This window comes from Macrobrachium rosenbergii, chromosome 23 (genome assembly GCF_040412425.1).
Source record: "Macrobrachium rosenbergii isolate ZJJX-2024 chromosome 23, ASM4041242v1, whole genome shotgun sequence".
NCBI classification, from domain to species: Eukaryota; Metazoa; Arthropoda; class Malacostraca; order Decapoda; family Palaemonidae; genus Macrobrachium; species Macrobrachium rosenbergii.
Window position 1 is genome coordinate 26,488,606 of NC_089763.1, and position 25,624 is coordinate 26,514,229.

The 25,624-nt window shown below is 34.8% G+C and overlaps 1 protein-coding gene across 1 annotated transcript in view; it reads left to right on the forward strand.

Moving 5' to 3' along the window:
• The window catches only part of LOC136851401 (phospholipid scramblase 1-like), a 45,408-nt gene that overhangs the window by 12,127 nt on the left and 7,657 nt on the right, over positions 1 to 25,624 (forward strand). The window contains exons 2-4 of the mRNA XM_067125478.1: positions 7,523 to 7,656; positions 17,453 to 17,565; positions 23,605 to 23,825. Coding sequence (XP_066981579.1) covers positions 17,481 to 17,565; positions 23,605 to 23,825 — 306 coding nt within the window. The 5' untranslated portion in view covers positions 7,523 to 7,656; positions 17,453 to 17,480. The remainder of the gene's footprint in view (positions 1 to 7,522; positions 7,657 to 17,452; positions 17,566 to 23,604; positions 23,826 to 25,624) is intronic.

The following is a 25,624-nucleotide window of genomic DNA, read 5'->3' on the forward strand; positions in this document are numbered from 1 at the left end:
AATATTTTGGTCAGCAGGGTTATGCAAAATTTTGCTTAGCAGGATTGTGAAAAAAATGGTCAGCAGGGGTACGCTAAATTTTGGTTAACAGGATTGTGCAAAATTCTGGTTAGCAGGATTATGCAAAATTTTTGGTTATGAACTTAATGCAGAAAATTTTGGAAAAGAGAATTACTCAAAACATCTGGCCAACAGGATCACGCAAAATTTTAGTACGCAGGATTATGCAAAATTCTGGTTAGAAGGACTGTGCAAAATTTTGCTTAGCAACTTAATACCAAAAAATTTTTGTAGAGAATTACTCAAAATTTGACCAACAGGATTATGCCAAATTTTGGTTATCAAGATCATGCAATATTTTCTCTAACAGGATTATGCAAAATTTTGGCTAGCAGTATTGAACAAAAATTTTGGTTAGCAATTCAACGCCAAAAAATTTTGGTAAAGAGGATTACTCAAAACATTTGGCCAACAGGATTATGCAATATTTCGGTTAGCAGGATTATAAGAAAATTTGCTTAGCAGTACTGAGCAAAAATTTTGGTTAGCAATTTCATCCCAGAAAAGTTTGGCAATGAGAATTTACTAATCAAAACATTTGGCCAACAGGATTATGCAAAATTTTTGGTCAGCAGGATTGCAAAATAATTTACGTATGGAATCTTCTGAAAATTTCACAAACAGTGGACCTCGTTATTAGCAATGCGTGCCAAGATTTTAGTAAACAGGATCAGGCTACAGTAGATTTTTTATTTAATGATCTATTTATTTTTGTATATTACATTTGGCAGCCGCTTAGTAACTGAAACTTTCATTCTTTGCAATACATCATCTGATTGCTTAAACGTTCAAGCCCCGTCTCTCTCTCTCTCCCTAACTTTTCTGGGGTTGCAACTGTCAAATTTATTTGACTGAACAGCGATTATCTTTCCATATCAGAAATCCCTTTCCAGAACAAAAAAAAAAAAGACATCTCTGTATATCTGACTAACATGTGACGTAATGCGCGGACGGGGATGTAGGGTGGGGTGGGGGGTGTCTTATGCCAACCCTGGCGTCGCGAACTGTCAAAACGCATCAAACAAGAATGTTCACAAGACGTATTATTTGTTCAAGACGATATGCCGAACGGGACCAAGATATAAAGTTATCGGGTTCTTCGATAACTAAGCAAATGTGTGCTAATGAGAGAGGAACAGTGGCAGAGCCAGATGTACGATAATCTCCCTCGAGGGCGGATGTACGATAACCCGCAAAAGACGTTATCTGGTTTTTGCTGCCGTGGTGTAATGCGATTAAGGTTATTTTTATTAATTGTTATATATTTTCAAATTGTTCTATTTTTCTTCAAGTGTTCAATTTTTTAAAAAATTTTCCTCATTAATGTTAGCCCTAAAAATGTGTTCACATTAATTATTTTGAAATGTGCTCACTGAGCTGGACAGTTCAAATCCTTGAGTAAAATAAAAAAAAACAAATTTAAAATCGGGATTGCTATCATTAAATCATGAGACCAAATTAAAAATTTCACGTGCAGCCAGATTTAAAAAGTTAATATTTAGTAAAGGGTTTAACGAAAAAAAATGCAATTGGGCCACACAAAAAAATAGAAACGCCACACTGATAAAATTTTTAAAAAGTTGAAAGATGTACCAGAACCACAAAAATAAAATGGTAAGAGATGGGTTCAAGAAAAATGTGATAAAAGACCAAAAACATTTAGGAAGTTTCAAGATAAACAAGTAAAAAAACGCGCCGAGTTTCTTCAGCGCAATCGAGTTTTTTTGTACAGAGTATAATCAAGGCCACCGAAAACAGATCTATCTTTCGGTGGTCTCGGTATAATGCTGTATGAGCCGAGGCCCATGAATCTTTAACCACGGCCCAGTGGCGGTCTATCCTATATCACTGCCAGAAGCACGATTACTGCTAACTTTAACCCAAAATAAAACCAAAACTATTGAGGCTAGAGGGCTGCAGTTTGGTATGTTTGGTGACTGGACGGTGGATGATCAACATACCAATTTGCAGCCCTCTAGCCTCAGTAGTTTTTAAGATCTGAGGGCGGACAGAAAAAATGTGGACAGAAAAAAGTGCGAACAGAATAAAGTGCGGACGGACAGACAAAGCCGGCACAATAGTTTTCTTTTACAGAAAACTCAAAACAAACTATGTTCCACATTGAGGAAATGTCTGAAAATTAAAATGATTGCTAGGACCACATAAAGAAAATGTAATAGGTATGTTTTATAAAAAATATAATAGTGGCCACACAAAAATTTAAGTTTCAGAAAAACTACGGGTCACATTGAGAAAATTTTTAAAATGTTACAAAAAAACTTTACTAGGACCAAAGGTGGAAATGTTAGAAGCAGATTAAAAAGTGTAATTGGGGCCACAAAAAGTCTAAAAAAAAAAAAAAAAAACTACGGGCCACATGGAAGAAATATTTAAAAAAAAAAAATGTACTAAGACCACAAAAAGAAAATGTTAGAGATCGGTTAAAAAATTAAATTGGGTCACAAAAAATATAAAAACGGTAGGTAAAAATATATATATATATAATATATATAACATGTACACATGTATATAAATACATATATATATATATATATATATATATATATATATATATATATATATATATATGTAATGTATATACACACACATATACACATACATATACATACATACACACACACACACACACATATATATATATATATATATATATATATATATATATATATATCTATATATATATATACATATATATATATATATATATATATATATATATATATATATATATATATATATATATATATATATATATATATATATATATATATATATATATATATATTCAGGGAACCATAGGAAAGGCATCATACTCCAGGTACATTAACGTTTCACGACTCATAGTCGCATCCTCAAGGCTTTAATAAATATACGAACGCGAACTTTAAAACCAAGCACTGGATAATCCACAGAAATTACGCAATATTTAATACAATTCAATCAACACCAGCATGTCGAAAATTTGAAAATGATTTATGAACATCTTAAATCAGGAAATTACACTAAACATTAAACATATGTACAAAATAGCTTTAAGATTCTAAAAACAGTGAAATTACATAAAACACTGGAAAAGTGAGGTCATTCTGTACGGGCAGTGACTGAAAGAATTTCGTAAAAACAAACAACGCACCTTAGGCGAGAAACAACTGAACAGAGGAAGAGGTTTGCGTATTTAAAGACGGAACTATCTTTTTTATCATAATGGACTCCAAGATTGTTAGGTCGTTTTCATTATGTGCTTGACTTATAATTGCAAAATCCTGATCATCAATATATGTTTTACATAACTTAGAGTGGTTCCTAATATTTGACTGTTCGAGATTGTTAATCTACTGCCCGTTCCAAAACTTACGCCCCTGTGAGATTCTGTTCTCACTTTGAGTCACCTCCTCGTACAAAGTTCCTCATTCGACGGGTGGGTATCGCTCTCGGCTAGCACTCTGCTGGGCCCGCGTTCGATTCTCCGACCGGCCAATGAAGAATTAGAGAAATTTACTTCTGGCAATAGAAATTAATTTCTCGTTATAATGTGGTTCGGATTCCACAATAAGCTGTTGGTCCCGTTGCTAGGTAACCAACTGGTTCTTAGCCACGTAAAATACATCTAATCCTTCGGGCCAGCCCTAGGAGCGCTGTTAATCAGCTCAGTGGTCTGGTTAAACTAAGGTATACTTAACTTAACCTCCTCGTACAACCCACATAAGTCCCGTGATCACATCTCGGTCACGTATATTTATAAATATTTATAAATTACATTGGATTTTAGAAGAGGACTAAGGCGGTCTTTCGTTTTGGACAGAGATCCGATCGTTAATGGATTTTTTTTGGAACGATTTTAAGGTTCAGCGCCGGGAATTCTTTTTGAATAACTGTCAAGAACTTTTTTTTCTGAAAATAAGTCATCATTTTTAAAAAGGGAAAGCTGGAGAACAGTTCTAATTTATATATATACATACACACACACACACACACACACACACACACACACACACACACACACACATATATATATATATATATATATATATATATATATATATATATATATATAGAGAGAGAGAGAGAGAGAGAGAGAGAGAGAGAGAGAGAGAGAGAGAGAGAGAGAGAGAGAGAGCACTTGCCAAAGCACTCTGATCGAAGCTTATTGTGGTGAAATGCCGGTAAGTGCTTTTTCCAAATACCACAAGGTCTGGGAATCATTATCATTTCTATTTTTTGTGTAATTTGAAAAACCCAAGAAGCCCCCGTTCATGACTGGCGCTAAAAGATTAATTTAACATATACGTAGATAATTAAGAAAGTAGATCACTCGGAACTACAGAAGCTTACAGACAAATTAATAATATGGAGAAATTATCATTATTAATGCTATTGCCGTCCTGCGTTCAGCCTTGGCGGATTCCAGAGGAAGTTAGATTTAGATGACCAGACCTCGTGTGACGCCTGTTTATGATGGTGAATCATGAATTTCGGTACAGTTTTCCCAACAGCGTACATAAGTGCGAATTACAAAACAGCGTGAATTTCAGGTGCAATTTTGCAACATGTTACGGTACAGGTAATACAGTCATTTGTATTTACAAATAAGTAAATAAATAAATAAATATAAATATATAAAAATACATACATACATGCTGTACATATAGATACATATATATATATATATATATATATATATATATATATATATATATATATATATATATATATATATATATATATATATATATATATATATATATATATATATATATATATATATATATATATATATATATATATAAATTATATATGTACAGTATATACAGTATATATACATACATATACATATATATATGTATATATATATATATATTTATACACATATGTATATATAATATATATACTGTACATATGTATATGTATATACAATATATATACATACGTATATATATAACGAAAAAAATTATAAACTCAAGACTAAGCATAATCTCGATAGAATGTTACCATCAACTTACAGTCTAAGGTAGATCTCTCTCTCTCTCTCTCTCTCTCAAAGAAGAAAAATATAGGAACATGGTGATTATATATATATATATATATATATATATATATATATATATATATATATATATATATATATATATATATATATATATATATATATATATATATATATAAATAAAAAATATATGTACACATACACACATATATACTGTATATATATTATATAATATATAATATATACAGTATATATATATATATTACATATATATAGTATGTATATATTATATACATACTATATATATGTAATATATATATAATATATATATATATACATATACGGTGTTAAACTTGCCTTTAGCAAATGGCATTGAAAACAAAATAAGACAAAGAATTCGACCTTCTGAAAGGTACTTCAATAGTTCAAGCGAAGGTGCAACGCTCACTATCCCAAAACAATTCTCATTGTATTTTAATAGTTTACTTACACTTTTATCTATTTATTTATCAGTTTGTTAATTGGTCTTTTTTTTATTTTCTAATGAATGATTTCTTCTTTCTGCATTTCCCATTACCTTCCGTTACTTCTTTCAAATGAACACCGTATTCTCTGGAAGCTTGAATTTCAAGTTAGCGGCTTGTTCCATATGGATATAGTTCACCGTCTAAATAATAACAATAATAATAATATTTATAACAATAATAGTACTTTTCATGGACTAGCCACAAATCGGCATATGAAAAGGGTTCACCTTAAAACCAGTACAAAAAGAGGCATGACTCTAAGCAAAAGCCCTCCACTGGAGCCTGTGCAAGACACACCAGCTAGCTTGCAGTAATGAGTGGTAGGGACACCAACCTGGGGGAGTGATAGAAAACGACCAGGCAAAGATCCTCTGGGACTATGGCATCAGAACAGATAGGGTGATACGTGCCAATAGACCAGACTTGACGCTGATAGACCAAATCAAGAAGAAAGTATCACTCACTGATGTGGCAATACCATGGGACACCAGAGTAGGTGAGAGAGAAAGAGAAAAAATTGATCGGTATCAAGGGCCTGAAAATCTAAATAAGAAGGATATGAGATATGCCAGTGGAAATTGTACCCCTAATCACAGGAACACTAGGCACGATCCCAAGATCCCTGGAAAGGGATCTGGAAAAAGTAGATGCCGAAGTCGCTCCAGGACTCATGCAGAAGACTGTGCCTAGACCATCGATTTCGCCACAGGTCAGTCTAGACCAGTTAGATAAGTAGAAACTTCCAGGTTTCTAGCAAATACCAAGAGAGATCGGGCGCTAAAGCCACGCCCCCATTTTTATTGGCAAAGGTTTTCTAGCTTCAAAGGCGCTGTTTTGACAAAATGAACTAAAATCTCTTCCACTGTTGGGGGGTTTTATGTCTATCTACAATTTGCTTAGTCATAAGGTAACCGACGTGTTGTAGTTACGCTTGTAATGTTTATATACTGTGTGCATATGCATGTGTATATATATATATATATATATATATATATATATATATATATATATATATATATATATATATATATATATATATATATATATATATATATATAATATGTGTGTGTATGTATGTACACACACACACACACACACACACACACACACACACACATATATATATATATATATATATATATATATATATATATATATATATATATATATATATATATATATATATATATATATATATATATATATATATATATATATATATATATATATAGAGAGAGAGAGAGAGAGAGAGAGAGAGAGAGAGAGAGAGAGAGATTGATTCTGTGCATAATCTCAAAGAAATGATGGGAAGACTAATTACCACGTCCACTAGAGTGATAACAATAAACAGTTAAGTGAAAAAAACAATAAACTGAGATACATGATATAGATATAAAAATATATATGTGTATGTATATCTATATATCTATCTATATATATATATATATATATATATATATATATATATATATATATATATATATATATACTATTGTACAACAATTATTCAGGCCTCCTGAAGGTATTATAAAGTTTATAAATAATCCTGGAGGTCTGGGAATTGTCCGTCTCTCGCTGTACGGGGAATTGTTCCGTAACACCTCTCTCTCTCTCTCTCTCTCTCTCTCTCTCTCTCTCTCTCTCTCTCTGACTCACAGGGAAGGTTCTCGACTAGACCTGACAGATGCCGCCTTATGGGCGATAATGTTAATTATTTCTTATTCATTTCATTACTTACTGTGCTCTGAATAGTTAACAAATAATTCTTTCTTATTTATTTAATTACTGACTGTGCTCTGAATAATTAACAAATCATTCATTTTTTTAAAAAGCTCATATTTTCAATTACCTAATTAATATCCAGTTTTTTTTCAGTTGAATGACCTGTTGTCAGGTCAAGCCAATTTATTTCTCTTTTTTTTTATTTCAGCTGAGTATTCAGGACACTCCATCCACTGGATATCAACCGCATCAATCAGTTTGACGGACCTGTTAAAGCCTTCTTCAGTCACCTATCCAAGAAGATAAATAAATAGTTCACAGAAGCATTGCAAGAAAATCTGCGTAAGTATTGAAACAATTGACTTTGAGACAATGAAACGATGCTATTTCTAGATGTACAAATTCCCAGGTGGGAAAGAGGGAATTGCAGAGGAATAAACAAACCAAGTTGTATATTCTGAATATACGCTACTTTCGTCTTTCCTCCCACAAAAAAAAAAAAAAATCTAAAAACAGTGGGATTTTTTTTTAAATCCCATTTTTTTAGATTTTTTGGGATGGAGGAAGGACGAAAGTAACGTACTTTGGCGTGCGTCTGCTGGTAAGCTGACTTACAGAAAGATAAAACATAAAAAAAAAATCTAAAACAATTGGACTGAAAAAAAATATATATTCCGGTCTCCTTAAAAGATGTTGCGTAAAAAAAACCTGATAGACAATCAGCATTATTGTCCAGCAATTGTAGGTACCTTCTCTCCTTAGAAGATTTTAGCAGGCAGGAGTGCTTTAAGCACACTCTTGAACAGCAACGTAACTGAACTTCAGAACTTTGTACTGGACCGTAACTGAACTTCAGAATGTTGCACTGGACCGAAACTGAACTTCAGAACTTTGTACTGGACAGTAACTGAACTTCAGAACTTTGTACTGAACCGTAACTGAACTTTAGAACGTTGCACTGGACCGTAACTGAACTTCAGAACTTTGTACTTGACCGTAACTGAACTTCAGAACGTTGCAATGGACCGTAACTGAACGTCAGAACTTTGTACTGGACCGAAACTGAACGTCAGAACTTTGTACTTGACCAAAACTGAACTTCAGAACTTTATACCGGACCGAAAATGAACGTTGGAACTTTGTACTGGACCGTAACTGAACTTCAGAACTTTGTACCTGACCGAAACTGAACTTCAGAACTTTGTACTAAACCGAAACTGAACTTCAGAACTTTGTACTTGACCGAAACTGAACTTCAGAACTTTGTACTCGACTTCGGCGAAACTGAACTTCAGAACTTTGTACGTGACCGAAACTGAAATTCAGAAACTTTGAACTTCAGAACTTTCTACTTGACCAAAACTGAACTTCAGAACTTTGTACTTGACCGAAACTAAACTTCAGAACTTTGTACTGGACCGAAACTGAAATTCAGAAACTTTGAACTTCAGAACTTTCTACTTGACCAAAACTGAACTTCAGATCTTTGTACTTGACCGAAACTGAACTTCAGAACTTTGTACTGGACCGAAACTGAACTTCAGAACTTTGTACTGGACAGAAACTGAACTTCAGAACTTTATACATGACCGAAACTGAACTTCAGAACTTTGTACTTGACCGAAGCTGAACTTCAGAACTTTGTACTGGAGCGAAACTGAACTTCGGAACTTTGTACTCGTCCGAAACTGAACTTCAGAACTTTGTACTTGACCGAAACTGAACTTCAGAACTTTGTACTGGACCGAAACTGAACTTCAGAACTTTGTACTCGACCGAAAATGAACTTCAGAACTTTGTACTCGACCGAAACTGAACTTCAGAACTTTGTACTGGACCGAAACTGAACTTCAGAACTTTGTACTCGACCGAAAAAGAACTTCAGAACTTTGTACTCGACCGGAAATGAACTTCAGAACTTTGTACTCGACCGAAACTGAACTTCAGAACTTTGTACTTGACCGAAACTGAACTTCAGAACTTTGTACTCGACCGAAAATGAACTTCAGAACTTTGTACTTGACCGTAACTAAACTTCAGAACTTTGTACTGGACCGAAAATGAACTTCAGAACTTTGTACTGGACCGAAACTGAACTTCAGAACATTGTACTGGACCGCAAATAAACTTCAGAACTTTATATTAGACCGAAAATGAACTTCAGAACTTTGTACTTGACCGAAAATGAACTTCAGAACTTTGTACTCAACCGAAACTGAATTTTAGAACTTTGTACTTGACCGAAAATGAACGTCAGAACTTTGTACTGGACCGTAAATGAACTTCAGAACTTAATACTGAGCCGGAACTGAACTTCAGAACTTTGTACTTGACCGTAAATGAACTTCAGAGCTTTGTACTGGACCGTAAATGAACTTCAGAACTTAATACTGAGCCGAAACTGAACTTCAGAACTTTGTACTTGACCGTAAATCAACTTCAGAACTTTGTACTGGACCGTAAATGAACTTCGGAACTTTGTACTGGACCGTAAATGAACTTCAGAACTTTGTACTGGACCGTAAATGAACTTCAGAACTTTGTACTGGACCGTAAATGAACTTCAGAACTTTGTACTGGACCGTAAATGAATTTCAAAACTTTGTACTTGACCATCAATGAACTTCAGAACTTTGTACGTGTGACCGTAAATAAACTTCAGAACTTTGTACTGGACTGAAACTGAACTTCAGATCTTTGTGCTTGACCGAAACTGAACTTCAGAACTTTGTACTTGACCGAAACTGAACTTCAGAACTTTGTACTGACCGAAACTGAACTTCCGAACTTTGTACTTACGACGCGAAACTGAACTTCAGAACTTTGTACTGACTTTTGGCGAAACTGAACTTCAGAACTTAGTGCTTGACCGAAACTGAACTTCCAGAACTTTATACTTCCGAAACTGAAACTTTTTGTACTGGACCGAAACTGAACTTCAGAACTTTGTACTAGACCGAAACTGACCTTCAGAACTTTGTGCTTGACTGAAACTGAACTTCTCAGAACTTTGTACTTGGACCGAAACTGAACTTCAGAACTTTGTATTGGGCCGTAACTGAACTTCAGAACTTTGTACTGACCGAAACCGAACTTCAGAACTTTGTACTGACCGAAACTGAACGTCAGAACTTTGTGCTGACTGAAACTGAACTTCAGAACTTTGTACTGACCGAAACTGAACTTCAGAACTTTGTACTTAACCGAAACTGAACTTCAGACTTTGTACTGGACCGAAAACTGAACTTCAGAACTTTGTACTGACCGAAAACTGAACTTCAGAACTTTGTACTGGACCGAAACTGAACTTCAGAACTTTTACTGGACCGAATCTGAACTTCAGAACTTTATACATGACCGAAAGTGAACTTCAGAACTTTGTACTGGACGGTAACTGAACTTCAGAACTTTATTCTCGATCGAAACTGAACTTCAGAACTTTGTACTGGACCGTAACTGAACTTCAGAACTTTGTACTGGACCGTAACTGAAATTCAGAACTTTGTACTTGACCGAAAATGAACTTCAGAACTTTGTACTGGACCGTAAATGAACTTTGTACTCGACCGAAACTGAACTGCAGAACTTTGTGCTGGACCGGAACTTAATTTCAGAACTTTGTACTCGACCGAAACTGAACTTTCGAACTTTGTACTCGACTTCGGCGAAACTGAACTTCAGAACTTTGTACTCGACTTCGGCGAAACTGAACTTCAGAACTTAGTGCTTGACCGAAACTGAACTTCAGAACTTTGTAATAGACCGAAACTGAACTTCAGAACTTTGTACTGGACCGAAACTGAACTTCAGAACTTTGTACTCGACCGAAACTGAACTTCAGAACTTTGTGCTTGACCGAAACTGAACTTCAGAACTTTGTACTGGACCGAAACTGAACTTCAGAACTTTGTGCTTGACTGAAACTGAACTTCAGAACTTTGTACTGGACCGAAACTGAACTTCAGAACTTTGTACTGGGCCGTAACTGAACTTCAGAACTTTGTACTCGACCGAAACTGAACTTCAGAACTTTGTACTGGACCGAAACTGAACTTCAGAACTTTGTGCTTGACTGAAACTGAACTTCAGAACTTTGTACTCGACCGTAACTGAACTTCAGAACTTTGTACTTAACCGAAACTGAACTTCAGAACTTTGTACTGGACCGTAACTGAACTTCAGAACTTTGTACTTGACCGAAACTGAACTTCAAAACTTTGTACTGGACCGAAACTGAACTTCAGAACTTTGTACTGGACCGAAACTGAACTTCAGAACTTTATACATGACCGAAAGTGAACTTCAGAACTTTGTACTGGACGGTAACTGAACTTCAGAACTTTGTACTTGACCGAATCTAAATTTAGAACTTTGTACTTGACCGAAATTGAATTTCAGAACTTTGTACTGGACCGTAACTGAACTTCAGAACTTTGTACTTGGCCGAAACTCAACTTCAAAAATTTGTACTGGACCGTAACTGAACTTCAGAATTTCTTGATAAAAGTTCTCTCTCTCTCTCTCTCTCTCTCTCTCTCTCTCTCTCTCTCTAGAGCGTATGTACAGAGAAAGTGTCACTCCATGTTGCGGAAAAAGATTGATGAAAAATATCTCTCTGAAAACTAGCTTCGTATTACCAAATGCATTGGTCTGCAATTGCACAAGTTACAATCACGCGACGTAAATGCCACGCAAGTGCTTGGAAGCAAGAAACTAAAATTACTTGAATAAGTAATGCGCGTAAAAGCAAATGGCGCTGACTGCAGGCTAATTTAAGTCCACCTTCTGCGATACAAAAAAAAAAAAAAAATTCATGGAAAAGCACAGCAACCTTTTAGTGGATTTGAACGCGTGGCCAGAAAGTCTGGCTGATTTAATTTTCGCACATTTTTTGTTGAACTCCTGAGGTGTTTTCTGTAAATGATACTAATATCAAAAGTTTATTTTCCACACACTGTTTGGTCAACTCCTGAGTTTTTTTTTTTAATGACACCAATATTAAGAGCTTATTTTCACACATTTTTTTGGTCAACTCTGAAGTTGTTTTTATAAATAATACCAATATCAAAAGCTTATTTTCCACACACTGTTTGGTCAACTCCTGAGTTTTTTTTTTTAATGACACCAATATTAAGAGCTTATTTTCACACATTTTTTTTGGTCAACTCTTGAAGCGTTTTTATAAATGATACCAATATCAAAAGCTTATTTTCCACACACTGTTTGGTCAACTCCTGAGTTTTTTTTTTTAATGACACCAATATTAAGAGCTTATTTTCACACATTTTTTTGGTCAACTCTTGAGGCGTTTTTATAAATGATACCAATATCAAAAGCTTATTTTCCACACACTGTTTGGTCAACTCCTGAGGCTTTTTTTAATGATACCAATATGAAGAGCTTACTTTCCTCACACTGTTTGATCAAATCCCGAGTTTTTTTTATGATACCAATATGAAGAGCTTATTTTCCACACATTGTTTGGTCAAATCCTGAGTTTTTTTCTAAATGATATCAATATTAGGAGCTTATTTTCCACACACTCTTTAGTCAACTCCTGAGGTTTTTTTAATGACACCAATATTAAAAGCTTATTTTCCACACATTGTTTGGTCAATTCCTGCGTTATTTTTCTGAATGATACCAATATTACAAACTTATTTTCCACACATTGTTTGGTCAACTCCTGAGATTTTTTTAATGACACCAATATCAAGAACTTATTTTCCACATACTGTTTTGTCAATTCCTGAGTTTTTTTAAATAATACCAATATTAAGAGCTTATTTTCCACACATTGTTTCGTCAATTCCTGAATTTTTTTTTTATAAATGGTACCAATATTAAAAGTTTATTTTCCACACATTGTTTGGACAACTAAGTTTTTCTTTAAGTGATACCAATATTAAGAGCTTATTTTCCACACATTTTTTTATTGACTCTTGAGTTTAATTTTTTTTTATAAATAGCATTAATATTAATAGCTTGTTTATTTTAAAATGTATTTTCGTCATAACCTAATACTTTCTAGGCTGCGATGTTTATATCTTTTCTTCATTTGGAAACAAAGTATATACGATAAAAACATTATGCCTGGACCATACATTACCTTAAAGTAAAAATTATTATTATTATTATTATTATTATTATTATTATTATTATACTATTATTATTATTATTATTATTATTATTATTATTATTAGATTATCAATAACACAATGCTAATTATTATTATTATTATTATTATTATTATTATTATTATTATTATTATTATTATTATTATTATTATTATTATTATTATTATTATTAGATTATCAATAACACAATGCTATTTAAGAACAAATAGATGTTTTCCATAGTCTAACACCTAAACTCAATGACTAGTTTTTTCCCTAATTTTTACCAAATATTTCCTCTCGAGAGGAGGAAAATCTATATATATATATATATATACATACACACACACACTCGACATAAATGAGGTAACATTATACAGATTAATTACCTATTTATAAAGTCATATAATTTTTTTTAAACTGGAATCCTTCAAATAAACACGGCAGTACACGGCAGGACGCAATAATCAAATAGCATTAGAGACGTTCTGGTTGTTAGGATATCTTTAGAACCGTTGCCATGGCAACGAGACGTTTGCGTCATCCTTGCAGGCGTAGGATTTCGGTTTCATTTTGAATCCTGTAAGGTGGCTTTTCCTACTGCCAGGATTTAAAAGACCTCTATCTACGTCTACTTCCAGGGCTTAGAAGAGATTTTATCTACTCATGGAATGTGAGTGACTACCCCTTTATTTATTCACAGAATTCAAGTAATATCCTTCTTTATCTACTTAAAGTATTTGAGTAATATACTCCTTTATCTACTCACAGAATTTAAGTAATATGCTCCTTTATTTATTCACAGAATTTAAGTAATACTCCTTTATCTACTCACAGTATTTGGATATTCTACTCTTTTATCTACTCACAAAATTTAATTAATCTCCTCCTTTATTTAGTCACAGGTTTTAAGTAATGTTCTCCTGTATCTACTTGCAGTATTTAAATAATCTACTCCTTTATCTACTCACAGAATTTAAGTAATATATTCCTTTACCTACTCACAATATTTGAGTATTCTACTCTTTTATCTAATTACAGTATTTGAGTATTCTACCCTTTTATCTACTCACAGTACTTGACTATTCTACTCTTTTATCTACTCAGAATTTAAGTAATCTACTCTGTTATCTACTCACAGAATTTAAGTAATCTGCTTCTTTATCTACTCACAGAATTGAAGTAATGTACTCTTTATCTACTCACAGAATTCAAGTAGTCTACTCTTTATCTGCTCACAAAATTTAAGTAATCTACTCTGTTATCTACTCACAGAATTTAAGTAATCTACTCTTTATCTACTCAAAGAATTTTAAAAGTCTACTCTGTTGTCTACTCACGGAATTTATTGTAATCTACTCCTTTATCTAATCACAGAATTTATTGTAATCTACTCCTCTGTTTAGTCACAGAATTTAAGTAAGCTACTCCATTATCTACTCACAGAATTTGTCATAATCTACTCCTTTATCTACTCATAGATTGTATTGTAATCTACTTGGGTCTACTGAGGTTTAACTTCTGAATAGTTTTTTTTTTTTTAGACAACCAGAATTTGTAAACTTCCTCTATTTTCTCGTTAGTCATTCAGGACATGAACAGATTTATGTATATGTATGTATGTATGTATTGTATGTATATATATATATATATATATATATATATATATATATATATATATATATATATATATATATATATATTATATATATATATATATATATATATATATATATATATATATATATATATATATATATATATATATATAATATATATATATATATATATATATATATATATATATATATATATATATATATATATATATATATATATATATATATATGAACACACGGATGTCTGTAAATGCAGATTTTATTTTTGGAAAGTTCTGTATTCATAACAACTACCTAATTAACGAACTGTTAGGTGACACCAAAAATTACAAAATTTGAAAAAAAAAAAAAAAAAAAAAACACAGAGGGTGGAAAACACTAAAATGGCTCCAACCACATTTTTCCCTCAGTTTCGGTTTAGTTCACAAACTTAATATTCTATTTATATTCAAGCTCCGAGTCCAGCTGTTTAATTCTGTGCAATGATGTCCTTCAAGTATATATGCAGTAGAATCACCTACCAGGAGAAATTTACAGTGCATTCACTAATTATTATTATTATTATTATTATTATTATTATTATTATTATTATTATTATTATTATTATATAATAATAATAATAATAATAATAATAATAAAAATAATAATATTTAAACATTTAATATTTAATATTTATTATTATTATTATTATTATTATTATTATTATTATTATTATTATTATTATTATTATTATTATTATTATTATTATTATTATTATTATTATTCAGAACACGAGCCCTATTCATACGGGACAAGCCCACCAAAGCGGCACAATGACTTGAAATTGAAGCTTCCAAAGAACGTGGCATTCATTAGAAAGAAGTAACAGAAGGTGAAGGGAAATACGGAAAGAAAAGATCACTTATCAAAAAAGAAAAAAGAAAAAAAATTAACAAATTAATAAATCGTTTACTGAAAAGCATATTTGATAAATAACAGACGATCACGTCAGGCTATGAGAGAAGAAGTCATCTATTTATGTGAGTAAAAACATTTTTTCCTTATATTTTTTTTAGCAGGATCAAAGGCTTCACTTGTAACAGGTATATCTTTATACAGTTCTTCCAGAATTTCCAGTCAGGGGCCCTCATCATAGGACTGTTCCAAACAAATATGGGGTTTATCCTCTGAATATTTATAATAACTGAATTGAATTCAATACAGAGTTTAGGCCAAAGGCCAAGCACTGGGACCTATGAGGTCATTCAGCGCTGAAACGGAAATTGACAGTAAAAGGTTTGAAAGGTGTAAGAAGAGGAAAACCTCAAAGCAGTTGCATTATGAATCAACTGTCAGGAAAGGGTGGAAAGTCAGATGGAAGAAAGAGAATATGAAAGGAGGTACAGTAAAAGGAACGAAAGGGGTTGCAGCTTGGGGTCGAAGGCACGCTGCAAAGAACCTCAGGTAATGCCTACAGTGTACCGCATGAGGTGCACTGACGGCACTGCCCAAATACAATAACTGAAAGTCCATAAACTACAGAACTTTGCCAGGATTATTTATATAAGAAACATTTTTTTTTAGTATCTTTAGATTATTAGAGATATTTATTTTGAGCATTCATAGATTATAAGAAACATTTTTTCGAGTATTTATAGATTAAAAGAAATATCTATTTCGTGTCTTTATATGTTATAAGAGAAATTTACTTAGAGCATTTATATACTATAAGAAATATATATTTTGAGTATTTATAAATTATAAGAAATACTTATTTCGAGCACTTATAGATTATAAGAAATAATTACTCCGAGTATTTATATATTATAATAAATATTTACCTCGAATATTTATATATAAGAAATTTTGTTTCCGAGTATTTAAACAATTATTTCGAGTATTTGTAAATATGAAATACTGATATTTATAGATTAAAAAAACATTTATTTTGAATATCTATTGGAAAGAAATATAGTTTTCGAGTATTTAAATACTTATTTCGAGCATTTATAAATATAAAATATTTATATTTATAGATTGCAAGAAATATTTATATTGAGTATCTATAAATAAGAAATTTTGTTTTCGATTATTTAAATACTTATTTAGAGTATTTATAAATATGAAATATTTATATTTATAGATTACAACAAATATTTATTTCGAGTATCTATAGGTAAGAAATATAGTTTTCGATTATTTAAATACTTAAAGTATTTATAAATATGAAATATTTATATTTATAGATTACAACAAATATTTATTTCAAGTATCTATAGATAAGAAATATAGTTTTCGAGTATTTAAATACTTATTTAGTGTATTTATAAATATTTATATTTATAGATTACAAGAAATATTAATATTTATAGATTACAAGAAATATTTATTTCGAGTACCTATATCCTTCTCTCGTGTTTTCAGGCGTCGCATTGTCAAGGGGCCAAGCGAAATGACCTACATCGGGCCTCCAGGCTTAGAGTACCTGTCGCAACTCGACACAGTCCTAGTTAAACAGAAATGTGAAGTTTTCGAAAGTAAGTATTTTTTTTATTTTTTGGCTTCTTATTATGGTGTTTGTGAATCCTGCAAATTATAAACATACTCACTTATACACATACAGAGAGAGATTATTGCAGTGTTTGTGAATCCTGCACATTATATAATATATATATATATATATATATATATATATATATATATATATATATATATATATATATATATATATATATATATATATATATATATATATATATATATATACCCACACATGCACATACAGAGAGAGATTATTATGGTGTTGGTGAATCCTGCACAATATAAATATATTCACATATACACATACAGAGAGAGATTGTTACGGTGTTTGTGAATCCTGCAAATTATAAATATACTCATACATAACCATAGAGAGATTATTACGGTGTTTGTGAATCCTGCACATTATAAACATTATAAATATACTCACATATACACATACAGAGAGATTATTGCAGTGTTTGTGAATCCTGCAAATTATAAATATACCCACACATACACGTACAGAGAGAGATTATTACGGTGTTTGTGAATCCTGCACGTTATAAATAAACCCACACATACACATACAGAGAAAGATTATTACGGCGTTTGTGAATCCTGCACATTATAAATATACTCGCACGTACACGTACAGAGAGAGAGAGAGAGAGAGAGAGAGAGAGAGAGAGAGAGAGAGAGAGATTACACATCCAAGTCCAGTATCTCCGGCTACCTAAGAAGTAAGTTTAGGGGCATGGTAGTGAATTAACTGTGGTGGGATCACAACGAAAGTTGAGAGGGGCATGTGGCTACTGGGCTATGGGCTATTGATGTTTGTGCGCTCGTGTGTATGTATGTTTGTGTCTGTGTGTGTGAACAAGATGATTTTCTTACAGAAAGAGAAGAACAACTGACGATCACATCAAATAACACAAGCGATAAAAGAGCTGTTAATGTGTGTTTGTGTGAGTGTGTGTGAATGTTTGTCCATGTGGGTGTGTGTATGTGTGTAGCGAGGGACAAGGTCCTTGAAGACAAACCCGACAGTAACACCCGTCATATAAATCCAAATTGATTCCGGTTAGTCCTAAAGAGTAAATCCTGGGTTGTTTAATTTTTATTTTTATTTATACAATTTTTTTTTTTTTTGACGAACTCCACAACTCCGCGCTCGATCGATCCGCAGACTTACTCTGGATGACTCCGCCTGGGTGTACGACTAGATCAGCGGATCAATTCCAGTGAATACCGAGATAAACAAAGGAATTGGATACCGAGATAAACAAAGGAGTTGAATACCGAGATTAACAAAGGAAATGAATACCGAGATAAGCAAAGGAATTGAATACCGAGATAAACAAAGGCATTGGATACCGAGATAAAAAAAAGGTGCTCAATACCAGAATAAAAGGTACTGAATAACGTGATAAACAAAGGAATTGAATACCGAGATGAACAAAGGAATTGAATACCGAGATAAACAAAGGTGCTCAATACCCGAATGAAAGATACTGAATAACGTGATAAATAAACGAATTGAATACCGAGATGAACAAAGGAATTGAATACCGAGATAAACAAAGGAATTGAATACCGAGATAAACAAAGGCACTGAATAATGGAATGAAAGGTAATAATTAAACTGATAAACAAAGGAATTGGATATCAAGATAAATAAAGGAACTGAATACCGAGATAAACAAAGGTACTGAATAATGGAATGAAAGGTAATAAATAAACTGATAAACAAAGGAATTGGATATCAAGATAAACAAAGGAATTGAATACCGAGATAAACAAAGGAACTGAATACCGAGATAAACAAAGGTGCTCAATACCGGAATGAAAGGTACTGAATAACGTGATAAACAAAGGAATTGGACATCGAGGATAAACAAAGTAATTGAATACCAGGATAAACAAAGGAATTGGATAATGCGATAAACAAAGGAATTGAATACCGGAAAAAGGAACTGAATACTGGAATAAAAAAATGAATTGAATACCGAAATGAATACCGAAATAAACAAAGGAACTGATTACCAGAATAAACAAAGGAATTAAAAACCGAAAAAGGCAAAGAAATTGAACATCGGAATGAACAAAGGAATTGAATACCCACATAAACAGAGGAGCTGATTACCGGAAGGAACAAAGGAATTGAATACCCACATAAACAAAGAAATTGTCAGTATATCTCTATAATTCATAGTGCAACTGACTTTCATTGGAGGGAAAATAACTCTTCAGGCGATCCATAACTTTATGGATTTAACACAGGAGATAAATGATTTATAGGCAAATAAAGATAAAAAAGAGAAGAAAAGATTTATATATCACTGATGAAGATCTTCTTCTTACAGAAAAAGGAGAACAACTGGTGTTCACAGTTTGTAGTAAATTCATGACAGTTAAAACGATAAAAAATAGTAACTTATTCACAAAAGATGGTCAATAACTTATTCATGTAAGATTGGTGATTGGTAATGCTACGCGTTCACTCAACTACTTCGATGCATTCAATAAGCTTCCGTTTAAAAAAAATATATATATATATAATTAATATTACAATATTCCAAGAAGTTATAATGATGACGTTCAGTCATTTTGAGTGAAATAAAACCAATATCCAGTGCAACAGAAACAACCATATTATTCAGGATTACAAGAGTTATGAAACGACGGAGGCATTAAGTGAAAAATAAGTAAGGATTCTTTTTCTCAAGGGGCCCACACCACTGAAATTCTTTTCCTCAGGAACCCCACACCACTGAAATTCTTTTCCTCAGGGATCCCACACCACTGAAATTCTTTTTCTCCGGGAGCCGGCACCACTGAAATTCTTTTCCTCAGGGATCCCACACCACTAAAATTCTTTTTCTCCGGGGGCCCACACCACAGAAATTCTTTTCCTCAGGGACCCCACACCACTGAAATTCTTTTTCTCCGGGGGCCCACACCACCGAAATTCTTTTTCTCAGGGGGCACACACCACTGAAATTCTTTTTCTCATGGGGCCCAAACCACCGAAATTCTTTTTCTCAGGGGGCATACACCACTGAAATTCTTTTTTTCATGGGGCCCACACCACCGAAATTCTTTTTCTCAGGGGCACACACCACTGAAATTCTTTTTCCCAGGGGGCACACACCACTGAAATTCTTTTTCTCATGGGGCCCACACCACTGAAATTCTTTTTCTCAGGGGGCACACACCACTGAAATTCTTTTTCCCAGGGGGCACACACCACTGAAATTCTTTTTTCTCAGGGGCACACACCACTGAAATTCTTTTTCTCAAGGGCCACACCACTGAAATTCTTTTTCTCAGGGGGCACACACCACTGAATTTCTTTTTCTCAGGGGGTCCACATCACTGAAATTCTTTTTCTCAGGGGGCACACACCACTGAATTTCTTTTTCTCGGGGGCACACACCGCTGAAATTCTTTTTCCCAGGGGGCACACACCACTGAAATTCTTTTTCTCAGGGGTCCACACCACTGAAATTCTTTTTCTCAGGGGGCCCATACCACTGAAATTCTTTTTCTCAGGGGGCCCACACCACCGAAATTCTTTTTCTCAGGGGTCCACACCACTGAAATTCTTTTCCTCAGGGGGCACACACCACTGAAATTATTTTTCTCAGGGGGCCCACAACACTGAAATTCTTTTTCTCGGGGGGCCCACACCACTGAAATTCTTTTCCTCCGGGGGCACACACCACCGAAATTCTTTTTCTCAGGGGGACCACAAAACTGAAATTCTTTTCCTCAGGGGGCACACACCACTGAAATTCTTTTTCTCAGGGGGGCCACACCACTGAAATTCTTTTTCTCAGGGGGCCCACACCTTTGAAATTCTTTTTCTCAGGGGGCTCAAACCTTTGAAATTCTTTTTCTCAGGGGGCCCACACCTTTGGAATTCTTTTTCTCAGGGGGCCCACACCACTGAAATTCTTTTCCTCCGGGGGCCCACACCACTGAAATTCTTTTCCTCAGGGGGCACACACACCACTGAAATTCTTTTTCCTCAGGGGGCCCACACCGCTGCAATTCTTTTTCTAAGGGGGCCCACACCACTGAAATTATTTTTCTCAGGGGGCCCACACCTTTGAAATTCTTTTTCTCAGGGGGCCCACACCACTGAAATTCTTTTTCTCAGGGGGCCCACACCACTGAAATCCTTTTCCTCAGGGGGCACACACCACTGAAATTCTTTTCCTCAAGGGGCCCACACCACTGAAATTCTTTTTCTCACTGGGCCCACACCACTGAAATCCTTTTCCTCAGGGGGCACACACCACTGAAATTCTTTTCCTCAAGGGGCCCACACTACTGAAATTCTTTTCCTCAGGGGCACACACCATTGAAATTCTTTTCCTCAGGGGGCCCACACCACTGAAATTGTTTTTCTCAGGGGGCCCACACCACTGAAATTCTTTTTCTCAGGGGGCCCACACCACTGAAATTCTTTTTCTCGGGGGGCCCACACCACTGAAATTCTTTTTCTCAGGGGGGCCAAACCACTGAAAAAAATTAAAACCTTAAAATTCTCATTTATTTCCAGAACTTTGCCTTTTTAAGTGTTCTACTTATAAATTTGATTTTCTAATTATATACTTATCTACTTGTTCTCCTTGGATGCAACAAGAAACAAGAACTGTGGTTATCACACCTGATGACACTGAAGCCCAGTTGTAAGGCAATAAACTCCTGATAACTGTTAGTACTAATATATAAGTAAAAAATGTGCCGAAGTTTCTTCGGCGCAATCGAGTTTTCTGTACGGCGTATGAATCTCTCAGCCCCGGCCCATGAAAATTCCAGCCACTGCCCGGTGGTGGCCTGTGTTTTTGGTACCCATAGCGGTGCCAGACGCACGATCATGGCTAACTTTAACCTTAAATCAAATAAAAACTACTAAGGCTTGAGGGCTGCGATTTGGTGTGTTTGATGATTGGAGGGTGGGTGGTCAACACATCAATTTGCAGCCCTCTAGCCTCAGTAGTTTTTAAGATATGAGGGCGGACAGAAAAAGTGCGGACGGACAGACAAATAGCCGCCTTCTCGATAGTTTTCTTTTATAGAAAACTGAAAGGAACACGCTCGGAAGAGTGCTACACATAACGAGACACCTGAAGTATTCGTGAAAAGGCAATATCCACTATAAGGAAGAATCATACTTCACCTTCTTTCATACTTTTTTTTATTTCCTCGTTTATTTTTCCGTTATTTCACGCGAGGGGACACGGGAGAATAACACGGTGATGAGCGAAATACGGCGTACTAAAAAATAGCTGAAGTCTTTTTCTTTTCACTGCCTCAGTGTCTTAAATCCGTAAGCCCTTCGTGTTTTTAAGAATCAAATTCAAACTTAAAATGGGTATGGAAAGTCGACGTTTTCAAATAAATGTCATTCCGTGAAAGTTCATTAATATTTATTTTCCAGTAGACCGATTGACAGATTGGTTAAGTCACTATAGTTGACCGTCTAGCTTTACTTGTCGCCTCATCCGTTAGAGCAACACATCGTCGGGGTCGCCCAACACATTTACTTTTTGTATCGATGATTTTAGTTAGACTGAATATGAACCCAGGACAGGGTTCGAAAGCTCTTGTAACGTTTTTATAAAATCAACATAATTCACCACTGAATATTATTGTGGACCTGATATGCTACACAATAATAACAAGAGCAATAGTACCTCATAAACATCTATTGTACGTTCAGGGTCAAGAGATTTTGTTATTTTCTTGAAGTGTTATTCAATAAAAATTCATTGATCATCCTAAGGCGTTCCTTCAGAATGCAAGGGAGACATTACTGTATGTAACTAAACCTGTTGATGGTAAACATATATGTTTATGATCAAGAATATATTTTTCCTGAAAAGTGATTAACTACAATGGACTGATTATCCTCTGTCGGTCCTTCAGAAAACAAGGGAGTTAATTTTGCATGATTAACCTGTCAAAACTATACTAAATCTCCTGGAAACTCAGATCACTCCCCACCATCTCGACTCTCAAAAGACTTCCCGCTCTTCCACCAGTTCTCCCCGGATGCGAGACGAACAACCAGTACATCCTGAAGAACAACAGTGGATACGAGTTCTTCAGAGCAGTAGAACACACCAATTACTGTCTCCGCCACGTCTGCGGATCAATCCGAGCCTTCGACATTGCCTTTCTTGACCACGAGGATCAGGAGATCCTCCACCTTAGCCGTCCTTTCAGGTGTAACAGCTTCTGCTGTCCCGCCTTCACCTTACAGGTAAGACAGGGACAGGAAGTAAAGTAAATCAAGTGTTTCTTCAGCTCATCCGTCCCACAATCGCCTTACAGGTAACATAGGAACAGGAAATAAATTAAACCAAGGGTTTCTTCAGCTCATCCGTCCCACAATCGCCTTACAGGTAAGATAGGAACAAGAACTTCATTAAATCCAGTGTTTCTTCAGCTCATCCGTCCCACAATCGCCTTACAGGTAAGATAGGAACAAGAACTTCATTAAATCCAGTGTTTCTTCAGCTCATCCGTCCCACAATCGCCTTACAGGTAAGATAGGAACAGGAAGTCCAGTAAATAAAGTGTTTCTTCAGCCCATCCGTCCCACAATCGCCTTACAGGTAAGGTAGGAACAGGAACTCCATTAAATCCAGGGTTTCTTCAGCTCATCCATCCCACAATCGCCTTACAGGTAAGAAAGTAACAGGAAGTTCATTCAATCAAGGGTTTCTTCAGCTCATCCATTAAATCAAATGATTCTTCAGCTTATCCACCCCACAATTGCCTTACAGTCAAGAAAGGAACAGGAACTCCATTAAGTCCAGTGTTTCTTCAGCTCAGCTGTCCCACAATCGGCCTACAGGTAAGATAGGAACAGGAATTCCATTAAATCCAGTGTTTCTTCAGCTCATCAGTCCTACAGTCGGCCTTACAGGTAAGATAGGAACAGGAACTCCATTAAATCCAGTGTTTCTTCTGCTCATCCGTCCCACAGTCGCCTTACAGGTAAGACAGGAACAGGAAGTCCATTAAATCAGGTGTTTCTTCTGCTCATCCGTCCCACAATCGCCTTACAGGTAAGATCGGAGGAGGAACTCCATTAAATCCAGTGTTTCTTCTGCTCATCCGTCCCACAATCGCCTTACAGGTAAGATCGGAGCAGGAACTCCATTAAATCCAGTGTTTCTTCTGCTCATCCGTCCCACAATCGCCTTACAAGGATAGGAACAGGAAGTCCATTAAATCCAGTGTTTTTTCTGCTCATCAAACCTTACAGGTAGACAGGAACCGGAAGTTCATTAAATCGTGTTTCTTCTTATCAGGTAAGACAGGAACCGGATGTTAAATCCATTTCTTCTGCTTATCCGCCCCACAAACCTTATAGGTAAGACAGGAACCGGAAGTCCATTAAATCCAGTGTTTCTTCTGCTTATCCGCCCCACAAACCTTATAGGTAAGACAGGAACCGGAAGTCCATTAAATCCAGGGTTTCTTCAGCTCATCCGTCCCAATCGTATTAGATAACAGGAGTCCATTAAATCCAGTGTTTCTTCTGCTCATCCATCCCACTATCGCCTTACGAGTAAGATAGAAACATGGAGTCCATTAAATCAAGTGTTTCTTCAGCTCATCCGTCCCACAATCGCCTTACAGGTAAGATAGGAACAGGAAGTACATTAAATCCAGTGTTTCTTCTGCTCATCCATCCCACAATCGCCTTACAAGTAAGATAGGAACAGGAAGTACATTAAATCCAGTGTTTCTTCTGCTCATCCATCCCACAATTGCCTTACGAGTAAGATAGAAACATGGAGTCCATTAAATCCAGTGTTTCTTCTGCTCATCCGTCCCACAATCGCCTTACAGGTAAGATAGGAAAAGGAAGTACATTAAATCCAGTGTTTTTTCAGCTCATCCGTCCCACAATCGCCTTACAGGTAAGACAGGAACAGGAACTCCATTAAATCCAGTGTTTCTTCTGCTCATCCGTCCCACAATCGACTTACAAGTAAGATAGGAACAGGAAGTCCATTAAATCCAGTGTTTCTTCTGCTTATCCGCCCC